At 41.1% G+C, this 22,454-nt stretch overlaps 1 protein-coding gene across 1 annotated transcript in view; it reads right to left on the reverse strand.

The window, feature by feature from the left end:
- LOC137431601 (unconventional myosin-X) overlaps positions 1–22,206 on the reverse strand; it is a 330,046-nt gene extending 307,840 nt beyond the window's left edge. The window contains exon 1 of the mRNA XM_068123112.2: positions 21,927–22,206. Within this exon, the coding sequence (XP_067979213.2) occupies positions 21,927–21,944 (18 nt within the window). The 5' untranslated portion in view covers positions 21,945–22,206. The remainder of the gene's footprint in view (positions 1–21,926) is intronic.
- Between the last annotated feature and the right edge of the window lie 248 nt (positions 22,207–22,454).

Genomic DNA, 22,454 nt, shown 5'->3' on the forward strand with positions numbered 1-22,454 from the left:
TGCGAGTACGGTGACAATCCCCCCCCTCTATTTACATGAAATGGTTTGGTCCAAAGCGAACGGCTTGCGAGTACGGTGACAATCCCCCCCCTCTATTTACATGAAATGGTTTGGTCCAAAGCGAACGGCTTGCGAGTACGGTGACAATCCCCCCCCCTCTATTTACATGAAATGGTTTGGTCCAAAGCGAACGGCTTGCGGAGTTTGGTAAAGAAATCGCCATAGCGTGCACAAACGCGCAGGAAAGCGAAAGAATCGCAAATTAGTTTTAATTAGTTTTAAAACATAGTTTAACGCCAACATAGCGGCAACATAGTTTGCCAACGTGAAATAAATGAATACGCTCTCAAATGTGCCGTCCGAGGCAGAGTCTGTTCGCCACGTTCGGCACACGTGATAGCTCGCTGCTCTCTGATTGGTTGAATCGTTTTTTGGACATAGCTCGGTAACTACTTCTCCGATTAATATGAAACCTTGAAAAGGCACATCCTCGGGTCCCCAGCAATATACCTGGCAAGTTTCAAGTATATCGGACCCGTGGTTGTTGAGAAACAGCGGTCACAGACAAACAAACAAACACACAGACACACAGACACACAGAGATTACTGGAATTATAGATAGATGTATATATATATATATATATATATATATATATATATATATATATATATATATATATATAATCAGGAGATTGAATAAGATGCAGACGTAGCTTCAGGACGGTCGATCTTTAATTCTCGACAAGCTTTCGGCCAACAAAGGTCTTCTTCTTAGTCTACAGAAACAACAGGCATGTATATCAGTCAAGTATGTATAGTGATATGTGTGTAAGATGTGTGATATGTGTAGAAGATGCATACAAAAAGAAGAGCCACGCTAAAGCTCACTCACCGTCCCCAAGTTCAGCGGAAGTGAAGCGCAGCTTACAGTTATCGTTCACGTTACAGTTTGTGCACGTGCATATACAAATATATATATATATATATACACATATATATATACATACATACATACATACATACATAAACACACAAGCATATATTCATTTCATTCATTTATATTCATATAATATATTTATATATTTATATAAATGACATATAACGGTAGAATGAATGAATGAGTGAATGAATGGGTTACGGTTAATGATTTGATTGGGTTGATGTTGAAACATTCTATAATCATCAAAATTTATGCCATGAGGGATTTTTGTCTGAAGTTTATGTATCCAAAAGGACTCACGTTTCAGAATCGTGGTGTGTGATCGATTTGTGATTGATTCAATGGCAGAGATTTGAATGTCATTTGTAGAGTGATCCGGTTGATTAAAGTGTATCGTGTAAGGTAGAGATTTGCCCTGACTGGTGTGGATGTTATTGATTTCTGACCGGGTTTTATTAAATCGTGTGTGGAGTGTATTCTCAGTTTTTCCAACATATTGTTTGGTGCACTTTTGGCAAGTGATTAGGTATATGACCCATGTAGATTTGCAGTTCATATTTGAGGTGATGGGGAATTTTTGTCCAGTGCTGGAACTACAAAATTTGTTTCCTTCTAGTAAATGCTTGTGAATAATACATTTGTTTGCTGTGCATTTATAGAAGCCAGGGATCCAAGTTTCTTTGTTGTGGGGCTGTGGGTTCTTTGCTTTTACCAAAAGGTCCCCGAGTGTCCGACCAAGTCGAAATGATGTTAGTGGATGTTGAGGAAATGTGGTGCCGAGTGTTTCTGATTGATGGAGGAGAGGAAGGGCCTTATTCAGAATACTTGGCAATTGGGATGAGGTAGGAGAGTAGGTGGTTACCAGTGGGACACGGTTAGTTGCAGGTTTGGGTTTGTAAGTCAGAAGGTCTGCTCTACATTACCATCACAGCAGACATGTCACGGAATGGCGATCGCACTCACAACAACAACAACAACAACAACAACAACAACAACAACAACGATGTATACCTGACCACCACGATCAATGAACTTCAACGATTGATGCAAAAAAGACAGACATGAACTACACCTCACTTACCTAAACGAATATAAACAACGAGGGATCGTACCGAAAGGTCTCCGCATTAAAAAACGATCTTGCTTCGCAACTCAAACCAATGATGACGTCATCACTGCGCGTTGGAATCAACTGCTCTGGAACACTGCTCAACAACTACTGGAGATTGTAAAAACACAAGTAAAAATAAAATTAATCAAATTGAATGAGAACATCAGCCAAAAGAAGGAGAAGATGTGGAAGAATGTGAATCCTGGACAATACCACCACATAATGTGCTCATTCAATGATAAGCTAATGGCTGCTAAACACTACATTGTTAAAGTTAAGGAAAGGAAACTTAAACGTAATGAAATGTTATGCAAGCATATAAAACCATCTCAAGAGAATACACCCATTGTAAACAATAACCAGGTAACTCCAACCACCACTCCCAACCACTTCACTTCAACCAGTTCACTCCAACCACTTCTGACCAACCACTACAACCACTTCTCCAACCACTTCTCCACCACTTCAACCACTCCAACCACCCCAACCACTCCAGCCACTTCTCCAACCACTTCTGACCAACTTAAGCATAAACACAAAAATCTACATTATCGTAAAAAACAATACACAAACCGCAGACATCATTACATACAGAACCGTTCCTCCATGGAAATAAACACAGCTGAGGTTGAAAATAGTCAAACCAACAACAATAGAACTTCTACTACAACCAAACTTGTGGATCTACCTAAACTCGGGATCATCAATCTTTCCAATCATTCCCTCAGTGAGGCGGAAATAAACCTGCTCTCTAAGGGTTTAAAATTTTGCCCAATCGCTCCACAAATATACCAATTACAATTGAAAGAGGATTTAAAAGATTTCTGTAGGCGAATGACATTAAAGGCACACTTTGCTAAAGTACACCCAGCACCATCAGCACCACAACAGACAACACCAACAAACACGCATACAATCACATACACGGATACTAATACACCACAACTCACTTTACCCAAACCAAAAAGCACCTGGACACCACGTGTTGACAATCCATATCTACATGTCTATATGTAACAAGTGAGCAATGAAATTGAAAAGGTGGCACAAAAATATAATTGTTCCAGACAAAAGGACAATCTTACAAAGGCAGAGCGACGAGCACTTCACAATCTCCAAAATAATGAAAAGATAGTCATAAAGCCAGCAGATAAAGGTACTGCCATTTTCATTATGTCGACTACCGATTACGTTGCAGAAGGTAATCGTCAACTACATAGTGATACTTACAAAGAGCTCCCATCCGACCCTACCCTTTTACATCTTGAAGAGGTTAAAAGGGTAGTAGATTCTATTCGGGTGGATACAACAACAACAACAACAACAACAACAACAACAACAACAACAACAACAACAACATGCATTTTAAAGGCCATTTTCCCTGCTAGAGCGGGGGTTAGCCTTGCGGCCCCCATGACAATATTCTCCATTTTGCCCTATTTTCTGCATCTCTCCTTGTTAACCCCCTTGCCCGCATTTCTTCTTCCACCATCTTTAGCCAAGTCTTTCTCGGTCTTCCCCGTCCTCTGCTTCCTTCTACATTCATTTCCATCACTCTTCTCAACCAGTCACTTTCATCCTTCCTCAACACACGACCAAACCATCTCAACCTGTTCCTCTTCACAGCATCAATCACAGGCTCTATTCCCATCATCTTTCGCAATTCATCATTTGTCTTCCTCTCTCTCAACGATACTCCGCACATCCGTCGAACCATTCGCATTTCCACCCTTTCCAACCTTCGTTGCTGCTCTACGTTCATTACCCATGTCTCGCTCCCATAAATCATAACACTTCTCACACATGCAGCATAAACCTTTCCCTTCAGCTTCAACGACACTCCCCTAATCATCAGCACGCCACTCAGTTCCCGAAACTTCTTTCATGCACATCTCACTCGAGCAACCGTTGCCGAGTCTGATCCACCTTCTCCATTCAGCATGTCTCCGAGGTAGCAAAATGTTTTCACACCTTCCAGCTTCACGCCGTCTCCAAGATCCAACTCAACATCTCCTCCATCTGCAGCTCCCTCTGTGCACACCTTACACTTGAATGTAGCTGCCACACTGGTTAATGACCCTCTCAGACCACTACATTTTTGATGAACCCACTCAGCGTACATTGTACATTGAATGGAGTTCACTCCGACACCCTTCCTACACACAGCACAGGGCCACTTCCCAGTTCTTTCCACCTCACCACATGCTTTACCACTTGCCATCACCTTCGTCTTTCCGATATTCACCTTCAGACCTTTTGTCTCCAAATCTCCAAATAGATTCTATTCGGGTGGATAAAACCATCAAATCTCGCTTGGTTCCTAAAGATCCTCATTGCCCTAACCTTTATTTTCTTCCTAAAATACACAAGGTAAACAATCCAGGTAGACCAATCGTATCTGGCTGCACATGTCCAACTGTTCTAATATCAAAATTTGTTGACTGTCATTTACGTCCTCTCGTGATGAATCTCTCCTCATACCTCAAGGACACAACCAGTTTTCTGACCCACATCGAAGGATTGAACAGAATATACTCACCTTTCAACTCCCAAACCATTTTAGTCACAGCAGATGTTACATCCCTCGACACTAATATTCCACATTCAGAAGGCCTGTCTGCATGCCGCAAAGCACTAGATACACGACAAGTCCCAATACCACCTACTCAAGACCTTATGCGCCTATTAGAACTGACTCTCAAACTGAATAATTTCCAATTCAACGGACAACATTACATTCAAACTCAAGGTACCGCTATGGGTACCCCTGTTGCACCATCGTACGCCAACATCTTCATGGGAATGATAGAGGCCAAGATCTATGCACAACCTCATCACGGCATCTTGGAAAAATCCTGGGTACGTTATATTGATGACATCCAGTTCATCTGGTCAAAATCCCCCCGTAGTCTCACACAATTCCAAAATGAATTAAATTTGATTCATCCGACCATCAAGTTTACATTCGACAGCTCACAGTCCGAAGTTTACTTTCTAGACACATCAATCACGCTTCAAAATAACAGACTCGAAACAACTATACACCAAACCAACAGACACTCACTCTTACCTTCTCCCTTCTTCATCTCATCCTAATCATACAATTGCAAGCATACCATACAGTGAAGCACTGAGTAAGATGCATTTGCTCAACAAAAATGGCAGAAGAAACTTCTCTCTGCCAATTAGAAACACACTTCATTGCAAGAAACTATGACCCTCACTCTGTGAAAGAAGCAATAAACCAAGCAAAACGCATACCGAGAGCAGACCTTCTGACTTACAAACCCCAACCTGCAACTAACCGTGTCCCACTGGTAACCACCTACTCTCCTACCTCATCCCAATTGCCAAGTATTCTGAATAAGGCCCTTCCTCTCCTCCATCAATCAGAAACACTCGGCACCACATTTCCTCAACCTCCACTAACATCATTTCGATGTGGTCGGACACTCAGGCACCTTTTGGTAAAAGCAAAGTACCCACAGCCCCACAACAAAGAAACTAGGTTCCCTGGCTTCTATGAATGCACAGCAAACAAATGTATTATTCACAAGCATTTACTAGAAGGAAACAAATTTTGTAGTTCTAGCACTGGACAAAAATTCCCCATCACCTCATATATGAACTGCAAATGTACATGGGTCATATACCTAATCACTTGCCAAAAGTGCACCAAACAATATGTTGGAAAAACAGAGAATACACTCCACACACGATTTAATAACACCCGGTCAGAAATCAATAACTTCCACACCAGTCATGGCAAATCTCTACCTTACACGATACACTTTAATCAACCGGATCACTCTATAAATGACATTCATATCTCTGCCATTGAATCAATCACAAATCGATCACACACCACGATTCTGAAACGCGAGTCCTTTTGGACACATAAACTTCGGACAAAAATCACTCATGGCATAAATTTTGTTGATTAAAGAATGTTCCTACATCAACCCAATCAAATCATTAACCGTAACCCATTCATTCACTCATTCACTCATTCATTCATTCTACCGTTATATGTCATTTATATAAATATATATATAAATATATAAATATATTACATGAATATAAATGGTATATGAATATATGCGTATATATATTTGTATATGCACGTGCACAAACTAACGTGAACGATAACTGTAAGCTGCGCTTCAATTCGGCTGAACTTGGGAACGGCGAGAAAGCTTTAGCGTGGCTTTTCTTCTTTTTGTATGCATCTTCTACACATATCACACATCTTACACACATATCACTGCACATACTTGTCTGGTATACATGCCTGTTGTTTCTGTAGACTAAGAAGAAGACCTTTGTTGGTCGAAAGCTTGTCGAGAATTAAAGATCGACCGTCCTGAAGCTACGTCCCGTCTGATTTAATCTCCCGATTATTTATTTAATACAAATGAGACGCCCTGCTCGTACTGTGGAGTTTCTACCATTTCTCACAGTTACACACACACACACACACACACACACACACACACACACACACACACACACACACGTTTTGGGTAAATATAGGGGATTTAACAACACAGAAACCTTCTGATATACAAACAAGTGTCTATATGGCTTCCTTCCTCGTGAATCGCACTCAGGCATGCCTTACCATGACTCAGATACGTCCCTGGCAATGAGCAAAATGCGAACACTTCAATCCTTACAAGTTTGAACAAAGAACACTCGCTCTGCAAGCTGTCTGTGGCCAAGACAGCAAGACGTGACACATTTTGTGTAGTGTGTGAATATAACCCTATAAGGGAAATGATGCGTTAATTTGAACTCCAGAATCAAATATCATGAGCACCTCTGTAGGCTACTGTAGTTCCACTTGAACAGTGCACAAATTTCAAACAAAGACGCTTTCAATATACAGTGTCGTCAAGATTTGCAGTAACAATCCTGTATCTTCTGTTTTGGGAATGTGTATTGGAGACCATGGTTCAGGTCTTTATTCAACGTGCTCGTTACCCATCATTAATTATAACTAGGCTTTATTTTCTTTACATGGAAATAAGCATGCATTGAAGGCTATGTGTCACTATGACCACACAATGTGAGATATTCACTCGTACTATAGACTACATAATCACTTCAACCAGGAATGGGCCAGAGCCATTCTTAAAAATAATTTAATTAAAGCATGCACATTTCATAAAGGACAAGGAAAAACAGCAGGATGTGGCCTAATGATGACTCAAGTGAGCTGAAGAATCTACAAGCAGCTTTCCATATCCTGATTATGCAGGTGAGCAATGAGAGCCTTTTGTCAGCTTTCGGAAAGTTGGCCTTCGATAGACGTGAAATTACACCTTCCCGAAGAATCGTGCACAAGGGATTTCTCCAATGAGTGGAGGCAGAAAATGTTACAACATAAAAAGGGAAGTCAACAAGAAACAATGACAAATGCACCTTAAAAACAATAATCACAAGAAATTAAAGGATCAAAGTGTGTTTCAGATGCCTCGCTAATCTTAAACCAAATTTCGTTGCAACACATTCAGAATCAAATGTTACAGTCGAACCATCTTTGTAGTGATTATGTTCCCACCACCGCCACCAGGTTTGTTGAAGCAGCAAAAGCCTTGTTGAAAAAACACTGGAGCCACGGAAAGCTTCCAAAAACGTCTAAAAACAAGAACAAATGTTGGATCCAGAACATAAAACAGATCAGGATGTAACAGAACAAAAGGAACAGCAGAAAGAGAGAGGGCGGGATGCACCAAAAGCATGCGTTGAGGGATAAAATAGAGGGAGACTTGGAGAAATAAGGGATGTGGGGAAGAACAGGGGCTCGGGGAGGTCACACGGAGTTGACAAGATGAATACAGAAGCAAACTCAAGCTGTATTCTGATCGGCTTCCTTCTCAATTCATCAGAGGGGGGCATGCTGGAAATGGAGAAGATTTATGACATTGTTGGCGAATGGCCCACTCTAGCCTGAGTAACAAGCAGCCACGGCCCTGTCAAAAATACAGTGGAGCAGTACTCTACATCCTGCAAAATTATTTGCTTTCAGCAAGAGAGGAAGAAGCTGGAAGGCTGATTTGCAAGTATAATGCATGGTTTTCCTAAAGTATTGTTTTGTGAGTAAGGGTTTGGGACATACAAAAATACGATACACAAGAAAACATGTTCAGAACAAATATAATTGGATAATGGGAATAGAAGGGGCTGGCAGGATGGCGCAGAGGTACACACACTTACATCTAAGCAGTCTAACCTGGGTTTGAATCTCGGCCCAGCTACATACCCGGTGTTTCACAGGCAGAGTGGTTCATCAATGTGTGTGTCGTCCCTCCAAATGGACGTTAAAGTGGGCGTCCCCGTCCCGTCTGCCAGCATTAGTTGGTTGACATTAAAGGCCCCACGGTGTCATTTGCGAAGAGGAGGAGAGCACCATGGCCAAATCCCAAATTCCTGTCCCAACTACTGCTGGGAAAGCTGTGGCAAACCACCCAGTATAACCCGTGCTCAGGAAGCTGCTTCCGCGGCACCGAAGCTCTGCGAAAAGCATGGCGCATCAGAGAGAGATCAGAGAATGTGAATAGGTAAGGGTGGGAATAAGGTTCCTTGCCATTATCAAAAACATCAATCCCATTCAGCTTGAAGAGCCTGCATAATGTATGCGGCAACTAGATTTCAGATGGAAGGCCTTCTATATAAACAGAATATTTGGCAGAGCAAAGCTGGTGAATAATTGTACCATGTTCTGCTGTTAGCAATGTGGATTTATGGGAAACTGCTGGCATATAGCAGATTGCCGCATGTAAAATTTATGAAGCGTAATATTAACTTCCTGAAATCCACGATATTGATATCCAGACTAGATTACTCAACAGCCATAACCACAATCTCGTCTGCCCACCACTCCCGTCCCTCCTGCAATCTGCCATAACAAGGTCTGGTGCCACGTCCTTCACATAATATTATCTCAGGTGGTGAAATGCCTTGTGGGAAAGTTGATTTTCCACCTGTTAACTTTTAACCAAACGTGACATTATTAATAACTTGTGGAAGATGCATCGTTTACAAATTTTATTAATAACGTTTTGCTTGTGGCATGGTCCATATGTATTGTTACCCTCTGTACATTTGACAAATCGAAAGAAGTTATCACGTCTTCTCCAGTGTTACTAATGTGAAGTTGAAAATAACTTTACATGGGAAATGAAATACAGATCAAAAAAATACAGATCAGGTGCACAATTAGAAACTTTTATGTTCATATTTTTGTTAACTCTTTTTAGTTTTACTTATGAGGTTGGTTTGCGTTGTAAATAAAACACTACTACTACTATAAAAAAAAAAACACCTTTAGAGGCCATTTTTCCCCGCAAAGCGGGGGTTGGCCTTTTTCGGGAACCGTGGTTGTTGTTGGTTTTTTGGTCCCCTTTTTGAAGCAATGTTTTACGGCCGGATGCCCTTCCTGACGCCAACCCTTTTTGCCGCCTTTAACGACAAACAGGGAACTATAACCTTTACTATAATGGATACAATTAATCCCACCTTCATGTGGGGGCAGCCTCAGAGGAAATTGAGCTCCATCTTACACAAACTGGCTGAACGGACCCAAAATGGAACAGATTTGGGCAGGAATTGGAAAATTGTTCATGGTGCTAGGAATATATACAAATGATGATGATGACGATTTTAACAGTTATAATTATTCCCACCTCGTGGGGGTGGTCGGGGAAAGGCTTTCATTCCTACCACACCAAATACACCACCTCCTCGACAGATACAAGGCTTTCATCCGCAGCTCAATGGAATACTGTTCTCCCCTCTGGGCCGGTTCTCCTACCTCACACCTCGCTCGGCTTCACGCTGTTGAAACCAAAGCTTTCAGAATCATTGGAATCTCCCGTGATGAAGCTAACTCTGAGGGCCTTTCACTTACTCACCGCAGACATGTAGGTGGTCTTTCTGTCTTCTACCGACTCCTCTCTGGCCTTGCTCCCCCAGCTCTATCTATGCTCTGTCCCCCAAATATTCCTACAGGTCGCACAAGATCTGCAAGTAACCCTCTTATGGTTAAACTGCCAAAATCAAGACTCTCTGCTCACCTTTACTCCTTCAATCCTCCTTAGTCCCACCTCTGGAACAAACTCCCCCACTCTCTTCAATCCCACTCCTCCCTCCAGGTCTTTAAAACAGCTGTTCACCACCATCTCTTGTCTTCCCCCATCCAAAACCTTGATCTCTTCTACCCCCGTTAATTCACCCCAAATCCACTTTTTTTTTTGGAAATCCCAACTTCTTTCTTTCCTGGAAGTTCTAGCAGTGTCCATGTGTTTTATACCTTACCCACCCCCTTTCCCCGCCTTCCCATGCCTCCTCCCCCCAAGCCCTCTCCCTCCCACGGATCTTCCGTTGTCCCTGTTCTCTGCTGTTGTACTTGTGTGCTTTCCTCTCTCCCCATCTTGTCTCCCGCTCCCTTTATTGTATGCTTTGTGTGTCCGTTTGTCCTTTTTGTGATTGCTGTTAGCTCTTTCACGAGCCTCGATCTTGTATACAAAAAAAATAAAAATAAAAAATAAAGGTTTTGGTCCAAGTCTTTCACGAACCGGCTGGCGTGGCCTGACGTTCTACGGAGTACGTTAGATCAGGAATTTGGAATTTGCTTAGGATGCCGGTGATTGCTCACCTACTCTTCACAAAGGATACCATGGGATGTTTAACAACCACTGACTGATGCCAGCAGATGGAACGCCCAGTTTAACGTCCATCGGAGGGACGTCACACACAATGATGCCCTGCCCTGCCTGCAAAACACCAGGATGATAGTTTATAGCTGGGTCGGGTTTTGAACTGAGGCTGGACAACTCAGAGGTGAGTCTGCATACCTACCTCGAAGCCACCATTCCAGCCTATATACACAAATATGGCAAAGGGTGCCAAAGGGAACAAAGGTGATATTGCACACATATTGTTGTGGTTCTGGCTTAGGTATTTAAAAAACGCATCTATAGTATAACGATATTTATTTCAAAGTATCTGTTTAGTTAAAAGTATTGCAATACATGTGGATAAATATTCGTTGCGAATGTATTAGATTCGTTTTTGGGTTTTTTTTCATGATATTGTAGCGGTTACCTTATTCGCATGTCGCGGTTAACTTATTCACATGTCGTGGTTAACTTATTCGCATGTGACGGTTACCTTGTTTGGTCATAACCCACGTGCACGGGCCTGTGGGGCTTTTGGTTGTGTGGAAGTGACGCACGCGCGGTTGTGGAGCCACGCCCTCCGAAGAGGGTTTTGGCTTTATAAAAGCTGTACCACTTCCGTTCGCGTTTAGAGTGCTGGAGATTTCTGTATGAATAAACGAGCTTCGAACCCTACGAAATGGCCTCGTCCTCTCGCCTTCCGCGACTCCTAAACTGGTGACCTCGGCTGCCCCCGAACGGATTCGGGGGCTGCAAACGAACACGGCAAGCGCGCCCTGGCCAGGGAAGCCACCTAAACTGGTGACCCCGGCTTCTCCCGAACGGATGCGGGCGCGGTTTCGAACGCAGTTTCGATCGAACTGCCAGAGTTTCGGAAACGACGAGCAGCCATGTGGTTCGCGCACCGCGCTCGGCTCCTCCTCCTCTACGACCAGAGGGGCAAGCCTGCTCCAGGACCCTCCGAAGGAACGCAGTTACGAGATGTGGGTGGCACTGCTGCTCATCTCTTGCGCGCGCACTGACGTTGGCGGCACGGCTGCTTCATTACCTTCGCGCGCACTGCTGCTCGCAACTCGCGAAAACTCTACAGCTACAGCTCGCGTGTCGAAAGCTGCAACTCGCGCAACTACTACTCCTACTCTGCATCCTCGGGAGGCCCGCGAGGAACCTCGGCAGCCTCCCCTGAGGCCTTGACCAGCCCCTCGGTTGGCTCAACCCCTTTTCGCGCGCACCGAGGCCAAACACTGCTCGAGACTTCTCGGCACTGCCGAGCGCGCCCGCGAACTGCAACCTCGGGAGGCCCGCAAGGAACCTCGGCAGCCTCCCCCGAGGCCGTGACCAGCCCCTCGGTCGGCTCAACCCCACGGCGGCGTTTTTTCGCGCGTACCGAGGCCGAGCACTGCTCTAGCCTTCTCGGCACTGCCGAGAGCACCTGCGAACTACGTACATGCCCATGGGAGTGCATTCTGGGGGGGCGCATGTAGCGGTTACCTTATTCGCATGTCGCGGTTAACTTATTCGCATGTGACGGTTACCTTATGTTTGGTCATAATCCACGTGCACGGGCCTGTGGGGCTTTTGGTTGTGTGGAAGTGACGCACGCGCGGTTGTGGAGCCACGCCCTCCGAAGAGGGTTTTGGCTTTATAAAAGCTGTACCACTTCCGTTCGCGTTTAGAGTGCTGGAGATTTCTGTATGAATAAACGAGCTTCAAACCCTACGAAATGGCCTCGTCCTCTCACCTTCCACGACTCCTAAAATATAACCTCTTTTTTTTCTTTCTTTGACTTCTTCTTGAACCAGTTCAAACTGGCTAATTACCTCACAGTGCATTATATTTTCTTTCTTATTTCCTTCTTCTTTAACCGGTTCAAACCGGATGAGTAATATCCCGTGGCCTTTTTGCCCACTCTCTCCCTCTCTCTCTCTGAACTGGTTGAATCCAGCTGATCACCACCTTGCCAATTCAGATCAGGAAAGGTACACACCCAATAAAGGAGGAACAATCTGCGGTAGAGATCCTCGAGGCTCACCGCATGGTCAATCACATCAAGTGAGAGAGCACATGCACCTTAGAGAACCTCCCAACTCCCCCAATGAAATTGTGGGTCATATGTATATACTTGCGGACAGAAGGGAAAAGCCGGCTAGCATGAACTTGAGGGAGTCACACTTTGTCATCACGGTGGAGAGTATCCTGCTGTGCAAGAACAAATATGATTGTTGGGTGTTGTGCGAGACAAGCCATGCAGTGCAAGACCAGCTAATGTGCACCGGAGATGAGAGCGAAAGGTATCTTAACCCTTCGCAAGTCGCAGCCTGTCGCTGATACCCAAGACGCAGCGCTGGCTTTCCAGAGCCATCACTGAGGTTCTAAGCTAAGGGGTCCAACTTATTTACCCCAACACTCTCTCACTCACACTCTCTCATTCTTTTCTTCATCAGATGTACTGTGGGCCCATATATTAGAGTGTTAAGTTGACAGAATGTATCCGCTATTCTGAGGGCACGAGTGTCGCGTAAGGGTAATTGGGATTGATTGACTTGACTTGCATATGTGCTTTGTTGATTTAATACACGTATGAAACCAAACGTGTCTCCTGGCTCATCCTGCTCACATTGTGACGGTGGCATATGGCAGCTGAGGTGATGCGATTAATCTGAAGATTGGCCCGTAGATAAGATCTAGGTCACATGACGGTTCTACTCGCCCAATTAATAAGATACAGTCACGTGAAAAAGTAAGTGCACCCCATGTAAAGTTTTGACTTTTTCAACATATTTCAACATACAGCTATGTGATCTTCATTTCAACAATATTGATAGATAAAGGTGATATAATATAACAAATATCATGAAACATTTACATTTTGTAGTCAATTGTACAATTTAAATAAACATAAATGCAAATTTCGCATGTTGAAAAAATAAGTACACCCCTACATTTATCACTACTTCAAATACCTAAAATTAGAATCGGGTGCACCAGCTCAGGTGCAAATGATTAGAACATCGTCAGAGAGGATCTTGGAGGAACCTGTCATATTTAAACCTCCCACATTTACTTTGGTTTGCTCTTTGTTGTTGAAGTGTGCAGCGTCACCATGCCTAGATCAAAAGAGCTCTCTGAGGCCTTCAGAAAAAAGGTTATAGATGCCTACGAGTCTGGGAAGGGATTTAAAAAGATCTCCAAACAATTTGAAATCAATCATCTGACTGTCCGGAAGATCATCTACAAGTGGAGAAGATTCCAAACAACTGCCAACTTGTTCAGGCCAGGCCGCCCCAGCAAGTTCAGCCCGAGAGCAGACCGCAAGATGCTGAAAGAAGTCTCTAAGAACCCCAGAATGTCATCACGGGACCTACAGGTAGCTCTTGCCACTGTTGATGTCAAAGTGCACGAGTCTACCATTAGAAAGAGGCTGCACAAATTTAATCTACATGGGAGGTGTGCCAGGAGGAAACCTTTGCTGTCCAGAAAGAACATCAGGGCAAGACTAAAGTTTGCCAATGAACACCGAGGCAAAGACCAGCACTTCTTTTTTTGTATACAGAATCGAGGCTCGTGAAAGAGCTAACATTTATCACACAAACAAATCAAACAGACAAACAAACAAGGTATATAAAAAGGGGAGCGGTAGAAAAGATGGGGAGAGAAGGGGAAGCACATAAACACAACATTTGAGAGCAGGGACATCGGGAATGTGTGGGAGAGAGAGGGCTTGGGGGGAGACGGCGTGGGAAGGGGGGGGGGGGAGGGTGGGAGAAGTATAAACACAAGGACACCAAGGACTTCCAGGAAAGAAGTTGGTATTTCAAAAAATTGATTTGGGGTGAAATTAGCGGGGGTAGAAAAGATCACGGTTTTGGGTGGGGGAAGACAAGAGATGGTGGTGAGCAGCTGTTTTAAAGACCTGGAGGGAGGAGTGGGATTGAAGAGAGTGAGGGAGTTTGTTCCAGAGGCGGGAGAAAAGAGGGATGAAGAAGTGAAGGTGAGCAAAGAGTTGATTTTGGCAGTTTAACCATAGGAGGGTTGCAGGCAGATCTTGTGCGACCTGTAGAAATATTTGGGGGACAGAGCCCAGAGAGAGCTGGAGGAGCAAGGCCGGAGAAGAGTCGGTAGAAGACAGAAAGACCACCAACCTGCCTGCGGTGAGTAAGAGAAAGGCCCTCGGAGGTAGCTTCATCGCGGGAGATTCCAATGAACTTACTTTTTCACGTGACTGTATGTCACGTGCCTGTCGGCAAGATACTCACTAGTACCGGGAACTTCATCTGTGTGGTAAAATTGCTCTAGACATGGGTGCCTGCAAGAGGTTCCAGGGATGACTGGTATTGTGGTCGCTTAGCGACTGGCCAAACCCATTTGGAGTTATCCAGACGCAGCGACCATCATAATATCAATATAATATATTTCAATGGAGTAAAAATATAAAAATACAAAAAAAAAAAAGAGGTAGATGGCCTATCTGATATTGAAGGCTGGCTTCTTGCCTTAATATTCCTTATTATGGAACCTTCTTTCAGGTATCCACAACTCAATTTTCAAATATGAAATGTATTTTAACAAACTTTAAAATCAGCTCGGTGCGAATTATAGGCACAGAAGTTACAGCTCAAAGTTCAGGTTCACAGCTCAAAGTTCAGGTTCAATCAGAGATGCAGATTCAGTCCACATAAATCCACAGTTCCAAATCTGTAGGTCCAAAGCCACCATGTAAGTGGGCACATAAGGTCACGTGCTTGGATGGAAAAGTGTTAACTTTTTCAACCAAGAAGCTTGTTGGTAAGCATGATGAAATAATGCTCTTTAGGTTTATGCAAGATGTATGAAAAGTATCCCGAGAGGATCAATGAGATTTGTATTCCATTTCTAAAGCCTTAATCTGTATTTGAAGCATTTCCTTTGAAGATTTTTTTTTTTACTTGTCAGTTTTTGTAGGTTTTTATTAGTTGTCGGTTGTTTGTTCCCTTTCTGTTTCATCCCTGCTTTCCCCTTCCACTTCTTGCTGTGTTTCAGCTTGTTCATCCCATATGTCATTCTCCCCATCCAATTGATCTCACTCTCACTTCTATTCTGCTGTTGGTGTTTCCACCTTTCCAATTTGTTCCATCCCAGTCTGCTCTAGTTGTCAAATGGTTTAAATAAACATTTATAGTATGCTTTTGAAGAATGAGATTTATTGTCACAAATAAATGAAAGCAGAGCTGCCAATCCAGATTTCACCCTCATTATCAGCTTCGTTTGGTCTTCAAAGATCTGAGTGCCACACGGACGGACGTCATCCTAGTTTGGAAGTGATGTCTTGGCATAATTTATGCACAAAGTCAGCGTTAGGTTGCATTTGAGTCAGAGTTGTTATTTTTGGTTAATTTATCCCTCCTGAATGCAACCTCACCTCTTAACTGGTGATCGGCAGGACAGAGTCAATGTGTCCATGTGGCCATGTGGCAGACGACGCTTGTTGCTAATAGGTCATGCAGCATTTGCTGTTATGGGACTCAGCCAGTCCCTTACTGCCTCAAGTTAGGGGGTTTGGCATAAATACACACACACAAACACACACACGTACAAACATACACATATATAGATATATATAAATATATATATACACATAGATATATATAAATATATATATACACATACATATATATACACATATATATATATAAATATATATATACACATCTATATATATAAATATATATATACACATCTATATATATATACACATATATATATATAAATATATATATACACATCTATATATATAAATATATATATACACATATATATATAAATATATATATACACATATATATATATAAATATATATATACACATATATATATATAAATATATATATACACATATATATATAAATATATATATACACATATATATATATAAATATATATATACACATATATGTATATAAATATATATATACACATATATATATATAAATATATATATACACATATATGTATATAAATATATATATACACATATATGTATATAAATATATATATACACATATATGTATATAAATATATATATACACATATATATATATATATATATATATGTATATATATATATATATATATATATATATATATATACACACATCTATATATATAAATATATATATACACATCTATATATAAATATATATATACACACATATATATATATACACATCTATATATAAATATATATATACACACATATATATATATACACACATCTATATATATAAATATATATATACACATCTATATATAAATATATAAAAATATATATATAAATATATATACATATAAATATATATACATATATATATAAATATATATACATATATATATAAATATATATATACATATATATACATATATATATATAAATATATATAAATATATATACATATATATACATATATATATAAATATATATATATACATATATATATACATATATACATATATATATACATATATATATACATATATACATATATATATACATATATACATATATATATATATATATACATATATATATACATATATACATATATATATATACATATATATATATATATATATACATATATATATACATATATACATATATATATATACATATATATATATATATACATATATATATACATATATACATATATATATATACATATACATATATATATATACATATATATATATATATATATATATATATATATATATATATATATATATATATATATATATATATATATATATATATATATATATATATATATATATATATATATATATATATATATATATATATATAAATATATATATACACATATATATATAAATACATATATATATATATACAGTATACACATATATATATATATATGAATATATATATACACATATATATATAAATATATATATACACATATATATATAAATATATATATACACATATATATATAAATATATATATACACATATATATATAAATACATATATATATATATATACAGTATACACATATATATATAAATATATATATACACATATATATATAAATATATATTTACACATATACATATATAAATATATATATACACATTATATATATAAATATATATATACATATATATATATATATAAATATAAATATATATATACATGTATATATATAAATATATATATAAATATATATATAAATATATATATACACATATATATATATATATATATATATATATACGTATATTATTATTATTATTTTTATTTTTTATATTTTTAGAAACAGCAATCAAATTCCTGCGAGGGGCTAAGTGTGAAAAAATCCTGACAATGCGGGGCTCGAACCAGGAACCTCCATTGATTACGCGTCAACAGTCCACTGCGCTATTGAGCCAGCCGTAATCTCCTCAGAACTTTTCCACACTTAAGACTGTGAGCTTTATAATGGCCGATGTCTTACATGCCTGCTCGGCAGACCCCGAATGTTAGCGTAAGTATATGCATGCGTATGTGTGTGTGAATAAGTAGAAATGCATATTTCAGTGGTGTGTGTGTAGATGTAGAATAAGTATAAATATATATGTACACATATATATATAAATATATATATACACATATATATATATATATATATATGCACATATATATATATATATAAATATATATATAAATATAAATATATATATATATATATAAACACCTTTAGAGGCCATTTTTCCCCGCAAGCGGGGGTTGCCCTTTTTCGGGAACTGTGATTGTTGTTGTTTTTCGGTCCCCTTTTTGAAGCAATGTTTTACGGCCGGATGCCCTTCTTGACGCCAACCCTTTTTGCCGCCTTTAACGACAAGCAGGGAATTACCAGTGAACTGGTACTCAAATTTGCCGACCTCGGAAGGTCCGATATGACAGGCTGAGTCAACCCCCCTGGCGTTAATTCAGCGATTGACCGGGATTCGAACCCAGGATCCTAGGTATCCTAAGCCGGCACCCTAGCCGCTAGCCGCTAGCCTAGCCCTATATATCTATATATATATACACACACACACACACACACACACACACACACACAAACACACACACACACACCACCGATTCGGAGCTCAGCTGTCGGAGCTCAACCAGAGTGACCATCGGGTTCTTGGTTCTTGGTCACCTCTATTACCAAGGCCCATAAATCCCAAATCCCAGAGTGTTGCTGTTTCGGAAGCCTCTCCTCAGTGAAAGACACATGAAAGACCATATAATCTTGTTTCTCAGTCTGAGAGTCCTTTAGGTGCTTTTTTGCAAACTCCAAGCGGGCTTTCATGTGTCTTTCACTGAGGAGGCTTCCGTCTGGCCACTCTGCCATAAAGCCCAGATCGGTGGAATGTTGCAGTGATGGTTGTCCTTCTGGAAGTTTCTCCTATCTCCACACAGGATCTCTGGAGCTCAGCCAGAGTGACCATCGGGTTCTTGGTCATCTCTCTCACCAAGGCCCTTCTCCCCCGATTGCTCAGTTTGGCCGGGCGGCCAGCTCGAGGAAGAGTCCTTGTTGTTCCAAACCTCTTCCATTTAAGAATTATGGAGGCCACTGTGCTCTTGGGAACCTTCAATAAAGCAGAAATTTTTTGTAGGCTTCCGCAGATCTGTGCCTCGACACAATCCTGTCTCCGAGCTCTGCAGGCAGTTCCTTCGACCTCATGGCTTGGTTTTTGCTCTGATGTGCATTGTCAGCTGTGAGACCTTATATAGACAGGTGTGTGCCTTTCCAAATCATGTCCAATCAATTGAATTTACCACAGGTGGACTCCAATCAAGGTGTAGAAACATCGCAAAGATGATCAAGAAAAATGGGAGGCACCTGAGCTAAATTTCAAGTGTCATAGCAAAGGGTATGAATAATTATGTAAATGTGATATTTCAGTTTTTTCTTTTTAACAAATTTGCAAAACTTTCTAAAATCTTGTTTTCTCTTTGTCATTATATGGGGTATATGGGGTATTGAGTGTCGATTGATGAGGGAAAAAATGAATTTAAACGATTTCAGCATATGGCTGCAACAAAACATGTGAAAAAGTGAAGGGGTCTGAATACAACACACACACACACACACACACACACACACACACACACACACACACACACACACACACACACACACACACACACACACACACACACACACACACACACACACACACACACACACACAAGAAACAAGTTTTTAGCTGCCGTAGCTCAGCCCACCTCTTGCGTTGTTTTAGCCTCATTCGGTCCGACAAGATGGGGCAGACGTCAGCACACTTACCTTTGAGCTGTCCATTCTGGGTTTGATTCTTGGCCTGACTATAAACTGTCGGATTAATGTCTTCACAAGGCAGAGCATCGCACCACAAAGTGCTCCGTCCCTCCAATCTACATTAAGCAGGGGACACGTCTGTTAGCATTAGCTGATGCACATTAAAGATCCCACGGTATAATTCGCCGAAGAGTGGGATAGTCATCTCGGCGATTAGTTCACCATCCATCCAAGGAATGGAGCACTTTAAAAAGCACCGAAACAGTTTATTTGGCCGAGTGGAGTTGAAAACGCAGACGAGACTGTTTGAAGGTAAACGTGCTATGTCTGCTGTGACAAAGACCAATGGCATACTCATAATAATGCATAAATACGAATAAATAAATTAGAAAATAATAAATAAAAAAATAAAAATATATATAAAATAAATATGTATATACTAATAAATAATGCCATACAGTAAAGATAAAATGTAATCTGCTTGTTCTACTTACCCAACTCATCCACCTTGTTTCGTCTGAATTGGTGAAGAACCACTTATAAAAAAAAAAAAATAGTATCTGGATCCAGATTCGGATCTTCCCCCAAAATCTCATAAATTTGTCCTTGTCACACACACAATCTGTCCACCAAGTTTTGTCCGAATCCGTCCATAACCGTTTGATATATCCTATTCACAGGTAAACAGATAGGGGTGAAAACATTACGTCCGCTCACCTTCAGTGGCGGAAGTAAAAGGCGAAACAGGAACGAGATACAACAAACAAGGCAGGTAAATAAAATTCGAGGAATCTGCCATTTTAGCCAAACAAAGGCCACAACAGAAAGCGAGGCAACAGATGGGGAATGCACACGAGGTTGATGACCTCTCCCCAAAAGCACTCCAAAAAGCTCAAAAACTACTCTCAGCCACTGTGTTCCCAAGGGAGAGGGGAAGCAGAGGTTGATGGGTGTAAAGAGTGCTAGGCTGGCATAAGGGGGCACGAGGAGGGGGGATTAAAGGACCCAGGCCGAGGTGCAACATCGTGGGAGGCTAAGTGTGGGCAGCTGGCAAAGATAGGGTTATGTCCTGTTGTATTGCCATACAGATGGTTGGTGCTGACAATTCCGCACCGAAACATTTTCATTGCTCATTTACCTTCCACTCACTGCCTGGGAATGCCCATTTACCCCCAATGTAAGTGGGAAGATATGAATCAGGGATGGCATCACAGACATGAATGAGCTGGAAACGAGAATATTATTGCATTATTTAATTATTTATTTTCAAAAACCTCTCAATGACAGGACCTAGTAGCTCGAGACCGTCCCTTTTACCCCCAAAGTAAGTGGGAAGGTATGAATCAGGGATGGCATCACACACATGAGCTGGAAACAAGTATGAGATATTAATTTATTTATTTTCAAAAACCTCTCAATGACAGGACCTAGTAGCTCGAGACCGTCCCTTTTACCCCCAAAGTAAATGGGAAGGTATGAATCAGGGATGGCATCACACACATGAGCTGGAAACGACAACGTTCTTGGATTATTTATTTATTCATTTTCAAAAACCTCTCATTGACAGGACCTGGCAGCTGGAGACGCGCAAGGACTGCCGAGGTACTTTGCAGCACCGCGCAACAATTCGCCAAACCATCCAGATATTACGTATGCAAAAAAAATGGTGGGATCGTTGACGTTTCATCTCACGCACAAGATAGATTTCATAAATTCAAGCTCCCTCCTTATCACTACCAATTCCTCCACTTTTCTCGTAAATCCTCCCTTAATCCCGCCAAAGAATTTCCTTCATTTTTGTACGAGTCCGTAAACTCAATTTACACCACACATAATGACATATGCACGTTCGCAATGTCCGCGGACTGCGCACCGGACCCACCTCGACGTGCCCCTCCATTCCAGGCGAAGACCTCCGCTAACCGGCCAGCATTGCCCCGCTATCGCCAAGGGATGCCCCGGACTCGTTCTCTTCGGACGTTACAGCGATTTCACGTACCATGCAGCGGTATTCCAACTTCCGTGGCGGTTCCTCGTCCTCAGTGATCGCGAGCTCGTGACGACGGCGCGGAGACCACAGACTCTTTTTGGAGACCAGACATGGATGACTTTTTTCGTTTAGCCCCTTTTACTCTACCCCCCATTTGGCACGAGAGGCGGCGTCCGGCTCCTGCCTGTACACACCTAGTGAACTGTGAACCGCCCACCGCCCGCCGTTTAACCAATCACAAGGCAGCGACCCTGTCCAGCGCTACAACAGCCAATGGCAGGGCACGCTGGCCGCGCCCGCAGTTTAAATGGTCGGTCCCGCGAAAAAACGTGCTCGAACGCGAAGGGCACGCCTCGTGTTGCCTGTTCGGATCTGTCCGTGTGCATTAAACCTGCGACTGTGAACTATGCCCATGTTACA

Source organism: Myxine glutinosa, chromosome 7, assembly GCF_964187855.1.
Source record: "Myxine glutinosa chromosome 7, kmMyxGlut1.1, whole genome shotgun sequence".
Classification (NCBI taxonomy): Eukaryota; Metazoa; Chordata; class Myxini; order Myxiniformes; family Myxinidae; genus Myxine; species Myxine glutinosa.